Raw genomic sequence first — 20,097 nt, 5'->3', positions numbered from 1 at the left:
GGAATTCGATTCCGAGTTACGGAACTCAAAAACCACTTTTTGAGCCGTACCGGGTGGATTTCGGCCCCGACAGTGGTTCAAAACCGACTGTCTTCAAAAATTACCAAAATTTACCACAAAATAGGAAATAAAATTACAAGACTAAAACTCATCTAGAGTTTCGTCTAATTTTTTACCAAAAATTCTCAGAAATTCATTTTCGAATATATAATTAATAAAAATATTAATAAAATCTTATAATTCCAAATCGTAAAATTCGTGGTGTTACATATTGGTACCTTCAATTTTGGTTTCATCATTAGTTATTCACTCACTTATGAGTTTTGTATTTTATTTTCTCTATTCGATGATTTTTAATATATATGTTGTTTAATACACTCATTTTGACTCAATATTTGTGCTCTTGGAAATTTTACTTAAATCTCATTACCTAATTTAATTGTTTGCTTAGAAATTTGTATTGTTTGGGTTGTCAACAACGCAATGTAATATAATGTATTTGTTCTTTGTTTCTCGATTTGTAGCATTCCTATATATGAAGAAGAATAATGTCATAATTTTTATTTGATTTATATTTTTTTAGTTTATTTATGATTTCCAAATTTTAAGCAATCCTCATTATGGATATAAATTTGCAGAATTATAACTAATAAGTTTTGATTGTGATAATCAATTAATTTGATTTAAATTTTGTTTAAATTATTTCTGATTTCTAAATTTTAGGCAATGCTAATTATGTAGATAAATTTGTAGAATTATAGCTAATAAAATTATGCAATAATAATTAATTTCATTTATATTTTATTTTGTTTGAACATCATAAATAATATAACATATGATTCAAAACTTATGAAGAAATAGAATAGTGTGAACTTTTTGTATAAGTTATAGAAATAGAATATAAATTTGCGAATCAGTTACAAAATGAAAATAATCAATTACCAACCTAAATCAAAACATATTAGAAAGAACAATTATTATAAATTATAATGAAATATAACGTAAATCATTCGTTATAAACATGCATTAATTATGATTTAGTTTCTACTTTAAAATTATGTATTAAAGTTGTTATGAATTTTTGAAAAAATATTTAAATACATTAATTGAAATATATTGTAATTACACATTTAAATAGATCTTCAAACGTTAGCAATTAATATCATTTAATCATATTTAAAACATAAATTGCAGAAAACTAATCTTGTTACTAATAAAAGGAATAAACTATGATATTATAATTAATATGGAAGTCTGTTGAAATTTTTCATCGCATAAAAATGATAGACAATGAATTTATTTCCTAAAAATTACAATTTTTAATACTAATTAGAAGAAACGTAGATAATTTCCTTACATTCATAGAGTTAAGGAATTTGGGGGTATTAATAACGAAATAAGGATTTTGGAGCAATAATAACATTGTTTTAGAGTAGTAAGATGACATGATGGTTAAGGTGAAAGAGTTTAAGGAATGATGTGGATGAAGTTATGGGTTCAAGTCTCACCCACAAACAAACTTAACACAATAAAAAATGAGTTACAATGCGGTTTGATTGTGAGGGGTGGAGTGAATGAGATTTAAGGTTCGATTTTCACCCACAATAAATATTAACATACTAATTATTATTAATTGAAAGAATGTGTTATCATATTACAATTAATAAAGAAATCTTTTGTTATTACGTCTGACATAAAAATGATAGACATTAAGTTTATTTCTTAAAAATAAATTTTTTTAATACTAATTATTAAAATAGATTTTAAAACATTCTCGTTTAATTATTTTTAAAAACTTTAATATCAGAAATCTAATCTTATCATTAATAGAGTGAACTATGATATTAGAATTAATAAAGTGATCTCTTGATAATAGAACTATGATATTTTAATATTAATTAGAAGAAAAGTTGATAATTCATAAATGTTTCATTTCCTATCATTAAGGAATTGGGGGCACTAATTATGGAGTAGGGATCCACTTATCCAATAGTAAGTTTTTACACTTACTCCTCATCATAGCCATCAATTATATGGATAACTAATGGTTTAAATCTACTAACTAATTCAAATCATTGGATTTCCCTATAATTGATAGCTACGATGAGGAGTAAGTTTAAAAAACTTACAGTATGTGGATCTCTCCTCTTAATTATGATGATTTAGTTTCTATTTTAAAATTATGTATTAAAGTTGTTAGGAAAATTTGAAAACATATTTTAATTATTATAAATGAAATATGTAGTAATTACATATTTAAATAGATCTTCAAATATTTTCAATTAATATCATTTATTCATTTATGTGTCATCTATCATTCCCTACAGATTATTAAAATATTATTGTATAAAAATTGTATGGATAAAGACATATAATAAAGACAATGATACAATTTAAAATATTATAATAAACAATAGTAATTGTACATAATCGTTAACACAAAAAATATAATAACATTAGTATGTATTAGTTAAATTATATTATTTATTTTTTCTTTACAATTCTCATAACTACGTAATTCCCTAACTAATGACATATACATTTGTTAATTTTGATAATCCAATAGATGTCATAGTTCAAAGTGCTTATCCAGATCTATAAGATCGCTAAAAAATGAAGAGTTTTTATAACCAAGGATAATACTTGCATCAACTATTGAAATTATTGAACAAATAAATGAATTTTTTTTAGTTTAATTCCAAATAAAAAAATTTATAATTCAATTAAATCAGTTATTAAGTTGAAGCAAATATTTCTAAACTTCATAATATTAGGTGATAAAAATGAATACAATAATTATGATTCTATTGATATGTGTAATACTAATAAGAGCCAAAATTCAACTCATTAACTCATCAATTTTTAAATGCATTTACAATTTTTGGTCTTCCTAATCATATAATCAAGTTTGTCCGTGATATGATATTGTGTATGTTTAATATTTGTGAGGTTGAACAATGAAGGATATTGAATTTTGAAAAATATATCAATTTCAAAACAATATAAATATAATATATATGTTCTTAATCATATGGTAAAAAGATATTGTCTTGTACATTTGCTTGGGTAACTTGCTAGTTAATTGATATAACCATGTCTTACAAATTTGAATGCATTGATAAAAAGTACAACTTCTCTAATTCATTTGTGCATTAACATAACAAAATCAAAGAAAATAATAGTTCTCTTCACTTAGATTCTCCAAGAGACATTATGTCAAACACTTAAAGGCCTATGTTAAAAAATCATCTTATTGAAGCCTAAAGGCATGGGTGTTCCAACAAGGGTGAGTGTTTTTAGGGGTAGGCTTGAGGGACCAATTCTTAAAACTTTTATGTAATTATACTAGCAAGGGAAAAGTGGAAAATACAAATGTAAGTGAAAGTAGTAGAAGGCAAAAAGAAAAAGAAAAAAAGAGAAAAAATGTTGAAAAAAGTAGAAGAATACAAATGTGATAAGTAACTTAGAAGATAAAATAAAATAATCTATAAATAAAGATTAAAGTCACATGACCTTTTTTATTTTGAATGTAATCCTAGCCATTAATTACTGGTCACATGATATTAAACTGAACAATTCATTAATTTTTATCAAACCAAATTTAAGTTAAAAAAAGTTTATATTAAACTTAAATCAACCCTTAACTAATGAGAATGAGTTAAATTTACCACCACTCATTTCTGCCTTCACAAACTTACAAAAATAATTTCAAATTATTAAGAGAATAATATTCGGAATCTAGCTATTGTAATTAGAAAACTCAGCCTTATAAATCTAACTGAAAAATCTCATACTTCCAATGTGAAGTATCATTCCTTGTGAATATCCACATAGAAGTCGATGGATGAACATTTTTGAAATTGGACTTGGTGAATGATAATGATGCACCCCTCTCACTACTATAATGGATAGGAATGAGATCATCCTAATTGAATAAGTTTATATTCAGCATAAAAACATTATTATGTTCCTCAATTTTACGGCAGCTTCCATCCTAGGACCCCGTTTTGCTCGGGGCAGTTGTTACTTGTTAGCCACGCAGGGTTAGGTTGACGTCAACATTTCTAGATTTTGGGCTTGACAAACAGAAGCCATGTAAACCATTTGTTATTTTTTCTTATTATCGTTGAAGGAGTCAAATAAATAGTTAAATAATTTACCATGCACCGAATTCACGGTACTCATAATAAAGACAAGCTCGTAAAATTAATGTAAAAGATGCTGCACTAAGAATCCAATAAACTTAGTACCCATGCAACATAACTAACTATGCTGGAATATGAAAAGTTACCCATTGAAAACCAACACATGAAGAAGTTCAGTAGTCAATTCAAACTTAACATGCTTCTTGAGCTCAAAATAAGCAATTTTCTGTGTTCTTGAACCAGGTAATATAATTTCGATCCATTAATGCTATCAGGTTAACCCAAATCCTTGCTTCATGTGGCTAAGATCAGATATGATGCCAAAAAAACCTGTTATGGGGTTAGAGGCCACCATACTTTTGTTTTAATTCACAAATATATATATATATATACACAAGTATTTTGTCATTCTACTAGCTAACACATTCTCACCTTCTTCCACTCCCTCTCTTGTTTGTCCACCACAACACAGCTCATTGAACAAAGTTCCATAATTAATTTCATTTAACTATCACAATGTGCCACGACATTGTCATGAAATTGAAGTGCTTTGTCAACCTGACCATTAAGGCATAGACATTTCATTAGTGTTGTGAATGTTACAGCATGAGGCTGGTAACCATTTTGAGAATTTTGGCCAATAAAGAGAAAGCAAAAGGCATATGAGTGACATAGTTTTCCATTTGTTTAAAGAGAGAAACAACAATGAGGTAAGCTTCATCTTAAGGAAAAATGTATTAATTTGAGCACTAGGAGTGTTCACCCAATACAAATAGGGTTCGATTAATAACCTTGGTAGAACTTAGAGTTCTACACAGTTGTATATCATCCACCAATTTGCAAAAGATAAAGAATTTTGAGAAACAAGAGAGGTAAACCAAATCTAAGATCTAGTTTAAACCAAATCAAATAAATACATATAGTTCGGAACCTTCTCCAAGAAAATTGATTCATCTCTCATATCCATAATGACAACACCACCACAAACTATAACATTCTCCACAGTTTAGCACATCTACCTCTTTGAAGTGATTTATGAAACTTCAAAAAATCCAGGATTGTACAAGTAATTGAAAAAAGAATTTGTAAGTTGTAACCAAATGAGAGAGTTGCCTCAACTCATTGAGAATGTAAGTGGGTTATGGATTTGGTAATAAAGAAGGAAACTTTGGGATAGAAAGGGCATACTATATATTGGCATCGTTGTTATTGCAATCAACATTTATCTGAGGATATCATTTTCTACCTTAGTTTGCTGGATAACATTTCTTGTTCTGTGGGCCAAGTAACTGTGTCACCGTCTAGACTGAACAGCTACATGATGTATAAACTATCTTTATGTATGAATATATAAACGTTCAATTACTTATACTTACAAAGATATTTCCAATTGTCAAAGTTTAAGTAGAGTGATAAAAGGAAAATTACACATTTTATTTTCTATCTTGGAATGAAAGAGTAAGTACCAAACACCATTTCAGCAAAGTTCTCTGAAGATGGAGGTTTTGGAATTCGCTATGGATATTGCTTACACGCACACAAAGTGTGATGGTGGTACTACTTCAGTACTGTGACTTTGGCAATATATAATTTTCATTAAAAATAAAGGGTATTAGCACAAGACAATAATCATCACCATTGCTATTATTGAAATATAAGAATACATAATATTTCGTTTATGAGAAAAAGAAGAAAAACCACAAGACATCAAGAATCCATGTTCCTGTTTAAAACTGATATCACACCCGAGTCTCCATTTAATAAGAAAACTTCCAAAGGGACATAGGGAGAGGACATAGATGCGCCAAACCTATAAGAGGGTTGCAACATTTTGCTACCTTTTCTACAAGGAATCGTTCTAAGACGTGGTCCAGTTCTCATTTGCCAGATCTGCAGGTCATTATCAACCACATAAACAAAATAAAAACCACTTCGACTAACAAAGTGAAAGCCAATATCTCAGTAGAGTGCTTGATCAGTTGTTTGCACACAGAAAATGAAGTTTGGGGGTCTCAATGTTACACCAGCAGTAAAAAGAAAAGAGACTGGTTGTATTTCTAGTAATTGTAGTTTTTAAGTGAATCATTACAGTAAGGTTTTCAATAGTTTCTAAAATTTGGATAAAGTAACAGACATACCTCAATAATTCCTTTTCTAGGTGCATGAATGGCCAAACACAGGCAGTAATCACTCTTCACTAGTTCACAATTCGTAGAGCTTGTTGATGCAGTATCTTTATTCACCAATATCTCCATGAATAGACAGCTGGCATCCCTGTATCCCTGCAAAATACTAAATTCAATACCAGCAGAATAGAATAGTTGTCTATCAAAAAATAAATAAGAAGTCATTTTATTTAGGAATATTTTTTGGGGGGAGAGGGTACAAAAAGTTCAAGAGAATACCTTCCATAAGCGCACCACCACAAGCGCTTGAGTATCAAGCAGCAATATGCGACCAAGCGAATCTGTTATAGCAGCCAACGTACCACTTGGAGATAAGGTAAGCTTTTCACCCTTCCTCGGGTGATCCTTTAAACATGTCAGGGGTGAAGCTGGATTAATACGTTAGGCAAAAGTCAGATTACAGGATTTAAATTGAGCAACAATGCAGATAAGATAAAGGATATTATCTTTGCATTCTATCTGTCAATGAAGTCCAGTAGCTTTATAAAAAAAGTGTTAATATTGGCAAAAGACAAAAAAGTGCTTAAAATGCTTATTCTGAAAAACTTCCTACTAACAAGCATCTACATTTCTACTTGTAAAAAAACATTACTTTCTTAATCAAACTAACGCCTCCAAAACAGAATCAATAAACAAACAAAATTTTCGACTACAAGATAAGTCACGAGAATAAAAGGTGAGAGGACTATAGACAATTTGGGAAGTGGAAGCAAGACAATTTGAATCCCTACAAGAAACGTCATTATCCATGGTAAGGTAGCAAAAATAATGTCCACCATCTCAACATAAGTAGATATTCAGCACAGGAATCAGCTTGACAGTTTATACGTTTTCTTTTGTTTCAAATTTACTCAACTACCTTGTGGTAATCATTTTCTTCTAATTATAGTTATATTAAACAACTTTTCAATTGTCTAAAACAATTCCTAAAAGGACATTATTTCCAATTTTCTTTTCCCATTACTTGGTTTGACCTTCAACCCGTCCCTAATTACATGCACAATTATCTGCAGGTGCCTGTGTGCTTATTAACCACAATAGGCAAGCACTATGATCTACATTACTCGTACCTCGAGCAAATGACTGAGGCTTCTGTTCTGATTTCTTTGGAGAAGTCTGTTCACTCCGCCAAATCATTTTAGAAAAAGAAGCTATTGTGGAAACTGTTGCAGGTACAACTTTAGACAAGATAGCTCCCACTAAAGACCTGCCTTTGTCCTCAGAAAGTCTTTCAAAGGACCAAATCAAACTCAGTCAATATAATAGTATGACAATATAAAGATTTTCCAGAAGATCAGATCACATATCAATATAAAAGTAGCATAAGAAATATTAAATAATCCACCAAAATACCTGTATGCTGAAATCACAGCATCCTCTCCAACAGCCACTGCACAATAATAATGTTGACTTGACTGTCCAACAATAAAAGCAGCTGAATTCAAATACCAGAAATAACTTCAGAAAGCTTCCATTATCTAGGTTCAAACAACCACCAGATATTATGACAAACGGAACTCATGGAAGGACATAGTGAAACTGAGAAAAATAAAGCCATACAAATCAACATACTTAGTATAACTTCTGGGTTCATATCATATATGATTTCCTGTTGATAGAAATTTAATAAACATTTGGTGTAACTTTGCAGGAAGGGAGCATGAATTTTTAAAGGCCAATGGACACCTGAAGGGCTAAATGATTAAATGAAAAGAAACACAAAAGGTGACTTCACAAATCTTACATGTAGAGAAATACTCTAAAAGATTTTGACAGTTTCCTCCAATCCATTTTTTCTTATTGTTTGGAATTCATGCATAGTGTCATTAGCATAGCAGACATAACAAGATCATTTAACATATTTTACCTGGTGTTCCAGCAGTGGAGGAGGCATTATGCCAGTGAGTGCTGCGTCAGCACAAGTACCATACTTGCCGATATTCCATAATTGGTGAGGTAATTTTCCATAAGAATTCTCAAAATCTTCGCTCTTTGGCTTTTGACCCCAAAATTGAGCATGTGCTTCTTGAAACCATTTCTGCAGCATATTCTACAGTCCAACATACTATTAGACTCGTAATCAGCTACCACAATCCAAATCCAATATCTGGACCACAACTTTTTACAGATCTACACTAAGGCAAAATAATATTTCATTGTTATTAAAATGAAGTATTCTAATATCGCAAACAAAGAAGTTATACTAACCAATTTTAATATTTGAAATAATATGCTGATATAAAAGTCATTAAGGTAGAATAACGGAATGGGAAACATTATTGTCTCTGGTGCTAAACACAGACAAAACGTTACACATACTTTTCAAAGCCCCAAGCAATATAGAGAGCAGTGACAAATTTAAAGAATTCAAGTGAAAATAGAAACATAAACTTTTGTGTCCATGCCTAGTGTATCTAGTGAGAGGGGTATTCAATTTTGAGAGATAAGATGAGAAATTCATGGCCCTTAAACTGCACATAGATGGTTAGATTAGAATTTATTTAATGTCACATGATCACTTAAAGATGTCACATTACCTTGTAATCTAATCTTGACTAGTTCAAGATTTAGAAGTTGAAGTTCATTTATCTCACTGACTCACTCTAGCAATAAACCACTCCTCTCACTTCACACATGCAGAGAGGGGGCATAACTAGGGTTTTGCATCCAACAGTATAGAAATCATGACACTACAATGTTTACTACTCTATAGTTCAACCTTAATTACTTGTGTACTTTCGTACTAATACAATTTTTAGATATACATTTAAAGGGCTATAGTACAACAAAGTTAAGGGTGAATACAGAAAGCATTTTTTACCTGAATATCCGAGCCATCAAATCGGGCAATTACACCAGGCATAATGACACAAAACTCTTCTGAGGAAGTATCTTGAATCAAATCTTTCTTTACTCCACGAACTCTTAACTTTAAAACTCGTCCAGGATAAATCATCTATGGGGAAACAAATTGATATAAGACTAAACAATGCAAAAACTGAACAAATATGCATGTACTTGTAAACATTCCTATAGAATCTCATTTTTAATCTGATATTCCGATGTGTAAACCTTATCAATATTCCAATCTTAAACTTGCACCCAAATTATTTTATTTCTATTTAAAATTTTATTTGAAAGAACAATAAAATCAATTCGAATAAACTTTAAGGAGTGTTGTAATCGAGGACCTGAAAGTTATATTGGTTATTATGTTCAAGGCTGAATTGTCAAACTAGAGTTTGTGTCGTGGACATGAAAATAAATACTTTTCACTGGCACAACTTAGGAACTAAATGGTCACATTGGTCTTACAAAATAATAAATGTTTTTCAGGTCTTAAAATGAAATTCTCCCTATATCTTAACACAACAAGAAGACTGTAACAGAGAAATTTTACAAACACCCAGTACTTATCCAGATATACAAAAAATCTGTTAACCTATTTGAGGGAGAATTGCTGCTTGGGGAACTAACAATCAGTCAATATTTAAGCATGTCAATAAGATGGACTCTAACACAAATTGTCACATACAATTCATACCTTGAAGCAAAATTTTGTAGACTTGTTAGAACAACAAAGAACAGAAACATGGCTCTATGTTTGGCTTATTATATAAAGAAACAAGACAGGAGAATTAAAAAGTGAGACATGTTTGCTCCACTAAAAGGGTGGAACCAAAGAGAACATGACATGATACTCCAATCTTTTAACGTCGAAGTATCCTTTCTGCCCTGGTGCCAAATGCTACCTTATTTTCTTTTCAACAAAAATATCAATTGATACCATCCATTAATTTGGTCTGCAAATACATCAATTAGGTCCCTCACTTTGCACATTGTAGTAAATTGCCAAAGAAAATTTACAAATTTCTCACAGGTACGGAATTACTGACAGTGTCTAAAGTCAGACTACATTAACATTTCCATAATCTCATGGACCAGATTGATGCTTCACTGTACTTTTTTCTTCTTTTTAAAAACACAGCAATTCAGATCCTCTCCGGCAAATCTATTCTCCATTCACAGCAACAGATATTGATTCAACATAATCCCACACAAATAACACACTGAAACTGAATATGCCGATAAAATAGCTCATTTTATTGCCAACTACATATGATTAAACTAAAATACCACTTTCTCATGGGTCCATAGCCTTATTCAGCAGAAAACAGATAATTCGATTCATCAACAAATTAGGAAAAGAGTTAATAATGGAATAAACCAAATTATTTACCTGTCTATGAATCAAATCACCACGCAAAGAGTAAAAGAAGAGAAAGCCACATGATGTTCCCGCCACGATGAGGCGGACATCATCAAATACCAGCCACTCGATGGCGGAGATATGCTCGGCCTGGATCACAGACAATTCGGGTCGGATCTTGACCCGGGATGAATCCGGGTCGGACCATGAGAGGATGAGAATATTGGAGCGGTTAGCGAGGGCGAGGGAGTGAGTGTCGATGGCGGAGAGAAGGTTGGGATTGTCAACTAGCCAACCCGGTTTTCCAGCACCGAGTTCGCCGAGTTCATCGCAAGCTATGCAACCTAACTCAGTTTTGTAGGATCGCTTCGTCATTGTTGATTATAGCTGTTTGTTGCTGCGATCTAATGAATGAGTGAGTGCTTCAAAAGTTGGATTGATGCGCTCTATTCATCGTGTGTGATGTTCCGTTGCACGTGATGTATCAGGTACCCCATGACGTGTGAAGCAATCATGCTGTAGAAATTTCTACTCACCACGATATGCATTGATTTCATTATGTATAAATCTTTTGTACCAGAAGAGTATATCCTTACTCTTTTATTTTAGTAAATAACTAATCTTTATGCATGGTTGTTGCCTTAATCATTGAACTCTTATTTTTTAGTTATATTGAGAGCATCACTTATTGAGATGAGCAGACCAACAATTCTTAATGTAAATCTTTGTAATGAAATTACATTTTTAAAACAAAATATAGTAGCTAATTTTTATATATTACTACGGTTTGTATTTTTTTTAATGTTTCTAATAGTAAATATTCAATTTTATTCAACATACACTTAAATGTATTACATTTATTATATTTATAGTAATAACTATTCTAATTTATATTCATAGACGATTGAAAAACACCTGAGTTCAGATGAAGTTGATATGTCTCATGCTAATACAATGAAGCATTTATCATATTAACTCCTCAATTTCTAAATTCACTTTCAACATAAGGCCTTCCAAATCATAAGATTAAGCCAGAAGTAGGCACCCTGATTATATTGTTAAGGAATTTAGATCAGTCTCAAGGATTATGTAACAGTACAGGGTTGGTGATTACGAAGATGACTAATCATGTATTTGAAGCAAAGATAATATCCTGGAAAAAAAAATATTGGAAATATCACTTAAATTCATAGGTTATCAATATCACTTGCAACCTTGTAACGGTACAAGGTTGGTGGTTAAGAAGATGATTGATCTATTTGAAGCAAATATAATGTCTTGAAAAACATTGAAAATATCACTTACATTCCTAGGTTATCAATATCACCATCCCAATCTCCATTACCTTTCATGCTTATTTGGAGACAGTTCTCTATAATTGTGTCATACGGTATGACAATCAACAAATCGTAAGGTCAATCACTAGAGAGTGTGAGATTTATTTGCCTAGACCGGTATTCAGTCATGGTCGATTGTATGTAGTTGTTTCAAGAGTACAGAACAAAAAGGATTGAAAATATTGATACATGATAATGATGATAAATCACTGAAAACAACGACAAATGTTGTTTATAAAGAAGTTTTCCAAAATCTAAAATAGGTATTTTACAACTTATTTTACATTATGTTTGAAATATTTATTTCTAACTATTACGTTTTTTAAAATAACAGATTCAATATATCTCAATGTACAGTATCTTTACATCAACAATAAAGCAAGATTTATGAGATAATCTTTATTCACATTCTCCGTTAACAAACATCATGTTATTCGCAACTAAATTCAATCAAATTTTCATAACATTTTTTTACCATCACAGATTTGATACTATATCATAGTCTCAATATCTTTACATTAGCAATGAATTATTACAAATCATAGTTTAGTAGATAATCTTCAATAATATTTTCATTGACAAGTTATGTTATCACTTTTTAGTTAAATTTCTGTAATACATGTTATCACTGGTGCATTCGGATGGGTCTCCTACTAGTGAGTATTCAAACTCATACCTTTCCCTTTTTGAGTTTGTTTCTTGTGGCAGTATAACACTATAACTCATCCCTTTACCCCAAAAGAGTGGTATTTCTATTTAGCCCAAATGGTGGTTATTTCAGGGTCTATGTTGATTTTGAGAGGAGGATGAATAGAAAGAAAAGATGGGAGAGTATTCCATAAATGTATTTTAGGGTAATGAAATCTTTCCCTTCCCTCCATTACCCTCTCCTAACGAACTTGCAAGTAGACTATTAGGGGATGTCACTTTCAAGTTAAACAGACAACTAATTTCAATACCTTACAGATTGAGTTATTTACCAGATTATGCATAAATCATAATACTCATTTAAGGTTCTTTCTCAGCAGCAAAACCAACAAACACGTTCTGGTTCTGATACAAATATATCATAATCCTTCATGTTAACTTGTATTTTTAATTTTTTTTGTATGCCTTATCTTTTGTGATCTATATATGGCTACTGTGTGTTCTACTTTTTGTGGAGAAAATCCGGGGTTGAGAGCCGAACTAATTCATTCAGCTAAAGAGAAACTTAATTTGATTTGCGGTTATGCCTTGAAGACATATCCTTTTGCCTTTGCATCAATATCTGTAAGTTGCTTCTGATGCTGCATAATTTGTTGTTCACCTCTGGGTATTTGTTGCTTGTGGATAATAATAATAATAGCAATAATAATAATAATATCAGTACAATCCGTGGCCCATCAGCCGAATTTTTTGTATAATCAAAGATATTCCCTCACCCATGGTAAAGAAATAATCCATTTCGAGATGAATGACTGTCAACCCCAAAAATGTTTTGTTGTGGTCAGAATAGCAAGTTTATTATTTGAAGTATATACCAAATTGATTTGAATAATGATACCGTGGGGACTTATAACATTTTATATATCCGAATGCCTTTGTCTTTAGTAATAATTGTCTCCCCTTTAAAAAATAATTATAACAAATTGTCTCCATTCTTAATTTTCTAAAGCTGACTGCACAATTATTGTTTATTTTTTACCGTAGACTTGGACTAGTGACTTCTTTATGCACCCAATTTAAGTGTCCTAACTACCAAGTTTATGCATGAATTCTTAACATGCTATTTTCTTATGGGATTATGTAGTGTAGTTACCTAGTAGACCATATAGGCATGACTGTACGAATATATAGTTTACTTGGGTATGTGGTATGGTGAATTTAGTATGCAATACATATAATAAATGCGAGAATTCGGTGTGCGATACATATGATAATTGAGTACATAGTTTGTAGTTGGTAATAGAGATCTTTGCGATATTCAGATACAAAGCTTTACCTTCAATGACTTCCAAAGGAGGTTCTTGTCAGATATCACAATGGAAGTATCATGTTTTTTTGAGTTTCAGGGGAGGAGACACTCGCAAAAGCTTTACAGATCACTTATATGCTGCTCTTAACAGAAAAGGCATTTTAGTTTTCAGGGATGGCGAACAACTCCTTAGAGGAGAAGTTATTTCACAACAACTTCTTCATGCAATTCAACAATCTCTCACCTCAGTTGTTGTTATCTCCCCAGACTATGCTTCTTCTACATGGTGCTTGGAGGAACTTCACAACATCCTTGAATCCACAAGAGTGTTGGGTCGCAAAGCTTTTCCCGTTTTCTACGGTGTAGATCCATCTCATGTTAGATATCAAAGTGGAAATCTTGCAGAATCTTTCAGGAAACTTGAACAAAGGTTTTCTGCTGACTTGAATAAAGTGCAAAAATGGAGAAATGCTTTGAGAGGAGTTGCCAATTTATCTGGATGGGATTCCAGAGATAGGTATATAACTTTTCATCTTCAAACTCCTTAAATTGGAAACTTAAGTTTTAAACAAGTTTTAATGCCTGGTTTTCAAGTGGAATTGCATACTTTTCGCGGTCTGATATAGTAGACTTATGAAATATAAAGTTCGGGTGCTAATTCATACTGTTATTATATTTGATATTGTTGTCTGTCACGAATTTGACAAATTTAGCTATTCTTGTTTCAATTTAGCAATCAAATTTCTTAACTCTCAACTTTTTTTGCACATTTAGTCGTTTCTGACATTTACTCTAATATTCACATTTTATAACCAAATAAATATGAAACTACTTTTTCTAAATAATTGTGTCAAAGAAATATTCCAAGAACATAGGATTTCAAGACAATTCTTTTACTCATCGAATCTGCTGAGCGAATTTATCAACCCTCCCTGAGCAATTTGGTCCATTGCATTTCATGTAGAAGAGTTGCGTTTCACAAAAATAATATATTAAATTTAAAAATATATTGCATTTAATATAGATGAGTATACATGATTTACCAGTGGACTATTATTTTCCTTGGACTAGGCATGAAACGGAGCTCATTGAAGATATTGTTGGAGAGGTGTGGATAAATTTGCAACAAAAGTTGCAATCAGACAATGATGGACTAGTTGGAAATGTTTCAAGGATAAGAGAACTAGATTCACTTTTAAGTATAGAATCATTGGATGTTCGCTTCATAGGACTATGGGGTATGGGTGGAATAGGAAAGACAACTCTTGCTAGAGTTGTTTTTGACAAAATCCGTGACAACTTTGAAATTCCCTGCTTTCTTCATAATGTTAAAGAGGTTTCTAAAACACCTGATGGGTTGGTTTGCTTGCAAAGAAAACTTCTTTCTCCCCTAAAAATAAGAAACCTTGAAATTGATGATTTGTATGATGGAAAGAAGAAAATCAGAAACCTTTTATGCAACAAAAAAGTTCTTCTAGTCCTTGACAACATTAGTTCTTTAAGCCAACTAGAGAGTTTGGCTAAAAATCAAGAGTGGTTTGGTCTAGGAAGCAGAGTGATAGTGACAACAAAAGATAGGCACTTGTTGGTATCACATGGAGTATGTAAGAACTATGAGATGGAAATCTTAAACGAAAGTGATTCTTTTCAACTCTTTAGTCAAAAAGCTTTCAAAAGTGATAAACCTCCAGAACATTATTTAGAGCTAACTAAAAGTATGCTCCATTATGCTGGAGGTCTTCCCTTGGCACTTGAAGTGTTGGGTTCTTTTCTTTGTGAGAGAAAACTCTCTGAGTGGGAAGATGCTTTGGCAAAGATAAAACAAGTTCCACCGGATGAGATTTGGAAGACACTAAGAATAAGTTATGATGAATTGGAAGATGCAGAAAAGACTATGTTTCTTGACATTGCATTCTTCTTTGCGGGACAGTGGGAAGTAGAAGTGATACAAATATTGAAAGACTGTGGTCTTCATCCAACAATAGGAATAAGTCTTCTTAGTGAGAAATCACTGGTAACTTGTCAAGCAGGAACTTTGGGAATGCATGATTTGCTTCAAGAAATGGGTAAAAAAGTTGTTTTTCAAGAATCTCCAAATGATGCAAGCAGACGCAGTAGGTTGTGCTCTTTAGAAGAAGTTAATCAAGTATTGAGAAAAGCTAAGGTTTGGCTATGACATTTTATAAATAATATTGCCATTATTTCTTTTATTTTGTGCCTTATTCCTAATCATTACTTTTATATATGTTATTAGCCTCACAAACTATTTAACAGGGGACAGAATCCACTGAAGGAATAATTGTAAAGTCAAGTGACCCACATGAAGAACATTGGGACCCTGAAGCTTTCTCAAAGATGTATAATCTTAAAGTACTGATCATTTTGTGCGACTTGCACCTCCCCCTTGGCCTCAAATGTCTCTCTAGTTCGTTAAAAATCCTTGAATGGGAAAGTTGTTCTTTGCGGGAGCTACCACTTGGCTTGCCACTTGACGAACTTGTTCACTTGAAAATGCATTGCAGCAAGTTTAATCAACTGTGGAGTGGAACTAAAGTGAGAACACTCTAATAGTTTTTCCATAATTATATAGTATTTGCCTAACTGCTTCAAAAAGCTAACTTTTTTGTTGTTTTTCAATCAGCATTTTAGAAAGCTAAAATCAATTGATCTCACTGATTCTAGAGATCTGATTCGAACTCCAGATATTTTTGAGGTTCCATGTCTCGAAAGGTTAGTTTTGAAAGGTTGTAAAAACATTGTGGAGGTTCACCAATCTGTTGCTCAGCACAAGCATCTTCTTGAACTGAACTTGGAATGCTGCATCAATCTTAAAACCCTTCCAAGAAAACTGGAGATGGATGCATTGAAGGAGCTCATTCTTTCTGGTTGCTCACAAGTTAAAAAGCTTCCCGAGTTTGGGAAGAGCATGGTATATCTATCTATTCTTAGTTTAAAAGATTGCAAAAGTCTTATTTGTCTTCCACAGAGTATCCGCAACTTGAAATCCCTTATAAAGCTAGATATCCAAGGTTGCTCAAAATTGTTTGGGCTGCCAAATAATTTAAATGAGAACAATGTTGTGGAAGAAGTTGAAGTGAATGAAACAACAAGGAGAGAAGCACCTTTATCTCTTAGTGATTTTAAAGCTTTGGTAACATTATTATCCAAAGGATGTGATTGGTTAAGTAGCAAATCATGGAGCATATCTCTCCCTGCTGATGAAGTATTTGGTTGTAAGCAGTATCCACTTAGCATGGACCTTAAGTTTTCTCCTCTGTTAGGTTGCTCCATGTTGAAGTCATTAAATTTGGCATATTGTAATCTCAGTGATGGATCAATTCCTAATGATATTGGACAATTATCTGCACTTGAAAAATTAATTCTAAATGGGAACAATTTTGCTCACCTACCAGCATGCATTCAGAAACTTCATCGGCTAAAATGGCTTGAATTAAATGATTGCCCAAGGCTTGGGACTTTGCCTTTGCTTCCACCCGCTGTAACTTGTTTAACTTTGCAAAATTGTACTCAACTAGCACCAATATCATTTGACTCACGAAGAATATGGAACATTCTTGACGCAAGAAGGTATAGGTATATATATATAGTATTATCGACGCATTGTAATTTTGTTAATTATGTACTGATGTATTTTTCGTTGTTACAGACGGGAGTTGAAATATGGGTTGTGGTTCATGGTGCCAGGGAGTGAAATTCCACCATGGTTTGAGAATGAAGATTATGTTCTTGCAGAGGCAAATTTACTGGATCCTGATTATGGTGAAAAGTATGATTTTTTAGCATCAAAACTAGTAGACATACATAACCATTATTCTTGTCCATGTGCGGGAATTGCCTTATGCCTTTCACTAGAAAGCCCTATGATCTTCAGCCATAAGTGCTTAGAATCAATTACTGTTGATTGGAGCCTTAAAGATCCTCCAAAGTTCCACCCTTTACAACCTGGGACAGGCTTTAGGACATATTTCAAGGGCCGCCATTTGTTAATTAAAATTTTAAGAAGGGGTGGTGTTTTTATGCCCTATGCTTGGGGTGACAAGAAAGTGGAATTGAAAATTACGGGTAAGAATTTGTGCGGGTGTCGGAAGCTGAAACTAAGGGGCTTTGGGAGCCGTGTGATATATGAGGATGATCAATGGTGGCAAAGAGATGAAGAAGCAGATGAAGATGAGATAAATGTATCTTCTGTTTCAGTTCAGTATGGTATTAATCTGAAGCAATCAAGAATAGCTGAAATCATAGATAACTTAGAATGTGATGAGCTAAGAAGGAAGCATGTAAGAATCCTTTATTTCTTATTATGTTTCTTTTCTAGTTTTAAGAAGCTACCTAATCCTTAACTATTTTCTATTTGGCACCCTCTTTCAATACCAATAACTTGTAATTCTTTTTTCATGCTCAATTGTTGAAGTACATGTTTAAAGGGGTGTTTGCCATACTTTGCATGTTAACTTTACTGCGTATTCCACGTGCACTGAACTAGCTGCTGGTTTTAGTCCATGATATCGAGTTTTATGTTAGGGAAGAAAAAAATACATATATTTTTATGCTTTTTTTTGCCTGAGTTGTGTTAATGCTTGTTTGGTTACAGTAAATCGTTAATGATGAATACTCATAAAAAAAATATAATAGAGAAAATGACACAAAAAATTTAATGTGGTTCAGTAATTTGCTACAGTTACGGTTGGAGAGTAACTAGAATAATTTCACTATGATAAAAGAGAATTACAGATTAATTCAGTGTTTCATTCACTTCCCAAAACCCAAATACATACAATATCACTCTCACTCAAATATTTCTCAAACACTCAAATATTATTCACAATATTAGAACAAGATAATAAAAAGAGAGAATATACATTGAGTTGAGTATTAGTATGCCTTGCAATGGCTTGGAACATTCCTATTTATAGCCAAAACTCTTGAAGATTATGTGGTCAAAAGAAAAGAACATTTATGTGCTTCACAATAGCCACTTCTTTTACTTGGCTACAAATTCTCTCTTTATTCGAGATAATTTTTAGTAACTTCTTTTTGTTTGGCTACAAAAATGTCTCATCGTTTTTTTTCTTTTAGCCAATATTTAATAAAAGCAAACGAAGATTTTTATGCAATTATGATATGCGGGAAGCAAATAGAATAAATAAGTTATTTTAGATTTCTCCTTAACTTTTGATTTTACAATAGCTAATATGTATTTTAAGAAGTCGGAAGAACATCCTATAAGGAAATCACATTACATATACTAAACATAACTAGATACAGGACATAATTTAGGCATTCATAAACAACATATGAAACCATACGATGACCACATGACATACAAAAATGTGAAATGTAATACATGCTTCTTTCTCAATTAGGACATTATTATATGAATGAAGTAAATGACAATAACATTTTTATAAAATATGGCTATATCAACAGAGCTTCCAATCTTCCACTCCATTTTCATGATTACTTAAAATGATAAGGAAAAAAGTTATTCAAAGTAGAGAGTGACTGCTGTTATAATCACTGTACTGCATAAGGGTATTTTCCATTGCTACTAGCAAATAGACAGAGAGAATTCAACCCTGATGTTATCTACAAATACATACCACAATTGCAAATGCACCAAGAACTTTGATATGAATAGCAATGGTTGATTTTGTTTTGTTGGGGATTTGAAACTTCATTAAAACGCATCTAACACAATTCAATTTCAAAAGCTTTAAACAATAGTTATATAAGAGAAACATAAATTGTATTTAGACTCTGATTTAAATATATGAAACTTGGAAGTTCAGATTTATAACACTTTTAATGTTTGTGGAGGGACACACTCGTTGCAACTTAATCTTTGACTCTGCTACACTCCTATTATACAAATTTACCAACATAATCATGTTTGAGGGTATTTGGCTAAATTTCTTCCCTCTCATGGTCACAACATGTGTCATATTCTTTAGTTCATGGAGTTTTGTAACCATGTAAATACATGACATTGATTACACGAATTTTAAATATGAAAATTCTTTAAAGGGATTTAATACAAGAGGTTGATTACACAATCTGAAAACAAAGTAGGTTTTATACTTGGGGTCTTATTTAATAAATTGGAAGCAAAGTTTTTTTTGTGGGCATATGTTATTTCCTAAGTATCAATAAAATAAGATTGTTATCTCGTGCATTGTATATGCTAAAATTCTTGTTTGATATATTTGATTAAAATTATAAAAGAAATGATAAATACTCAAGA

At 31.9% G+C, this 20,097-nt stretch overlaps 3 protein-coding genes across 3 annotated transcripts in view; 1 reads left to right on the top strand and 2 right to left on the bottom strand.

Moving 5' to 3' along the window:
- LOC109363292 (pathogen-related protein-like) overlaps nucleotides 1-128 on the bottom strand; it is an 11,632-nt gene extending 11,504 nt beyond the window's left edge. Inside the window, exon 1 of the mRNA XM_019609506.1 lies at nucleotides 115-128. The gene's annotated coding sequence lies outside the window, so the exon portion shown is untranslated. The remainder of the gene's footprint in view (nucleotides 1-114) is intronic.
- LOC109363201 (rab3 GTPase-activating protein non-catalytic subunit-like) lies at nucleotides 5,758-11,029 on the bottom strand. The gene is made up of 8 exons (XM_019609374.1): nucleotides 10,572-11,029; nucleotides 9,153-9,287; nucleotides 8,199-8,381; nucleotides 7,685-7,746; nucleotides 7,402-7,559; nucleotides 6,551-6,699; nucleotides 6,284-6,427; nucleotides 5,758-6,035 (listed from the first exon to the last, which is right to left on the bottom strand). Exons 1-8 carry the CDS (start codon nucleotides 10,914-10,916, stop codon nucleotides 5,853-5,855), a joined length of 1,359 nt encoding a protein of 452 aa, XP_019464919.1. The 5' UTR covers nucleotides 10,917-11,029; the 3' UTR covers nucleotides 5,758-5,852.
- On the top strand, nucleotides 13,369-18,392 carry LOC109363418 (TMV resistance protein N-like). Its single transcript, XM_019609675.1, has 5 exons — nucleotides 13,369-14,352; nucleotides 14,907-15,999; nucleotides 16,110-16,388; nucleotides 16,477-17,423; nucleotides 17,503-18,392. Exons 1-5 carry the CDS (start codon nucleotides 13,868-13,870, stop codon nucleotides 18,194-18,196), a joined length of 3,498 nt encoding a protein of 1,165 aa, XP_019465220.1. The 5' UTR covers nucleotides 13,369-13,867; the 3' UTR covers nucleotides 18,197-18,392.

The sequence above is a fragment of the Lupinus angustifolius genome, chromosome LG13 (genome assembly GCF_001865875.1).
Source record: "Lupinus angustifolius cultivar Tanjil chromosome LG13, LupAngTanjil_v1.0, whole genome shotgun sequence".
Classification (NCBI taxonomy): Eukaryota; Viridiplantae; Streptophyta; class Magnoliopsida; order Fabales; family Fabaceae; genus Lupinus; species Lupinus angustifolius.
The sequence above is the reverse complement of the archived record's forward strand: the minus strand, read 5'-3'. Positions and strand labels throughout refer to the sequence as shown.

Bases quoted from the DNA above. Each gene is read 5' to 3' on its own strand.
- LOC109363201 (XM_019609374.1), bottom strand. From the start codon at position 10,916: ATGACGAAGCGATCCTACAAAACTGAGTTAGGTTGCATAGCTTGCGAT. The intron at 8,382-9,152 runs GTAAAAAATGCT...GTTGGACTGTAG, and splicing joins TTGATGGCTCGGATATTCAG to AATATGCTGCAGAAATGGTT. The intron at 6,700-7,401 runs GTACGAGTAATG...GTATTAATCCAG, and splicing joins GCCTCAGTCATTTGCTCGAG to CTTCACCCCTGACATGTTTA.
- LOC109363418 (XM_019609675.1), top strand. From the start codon at position 13,868: ATGACTTCCAAAGGAGGTTCTTGTCAGATATCACAATGGAAGTATCAT. The intron at 16,389-16,476 runs GTGAGAACACTC...TTTTTCAATCAG, and splicing joins AACTGTGGAGTGGAACTAAA to CATTTTAGAAAGCTAAAATC. The intron at 17,424-17,502 runs GTATAGGTATAT...TCGTTGTTACAG, and splicing joins AACATTCTTGACGCAAGAAG to ACGGGAGTTGAAATATGGGT.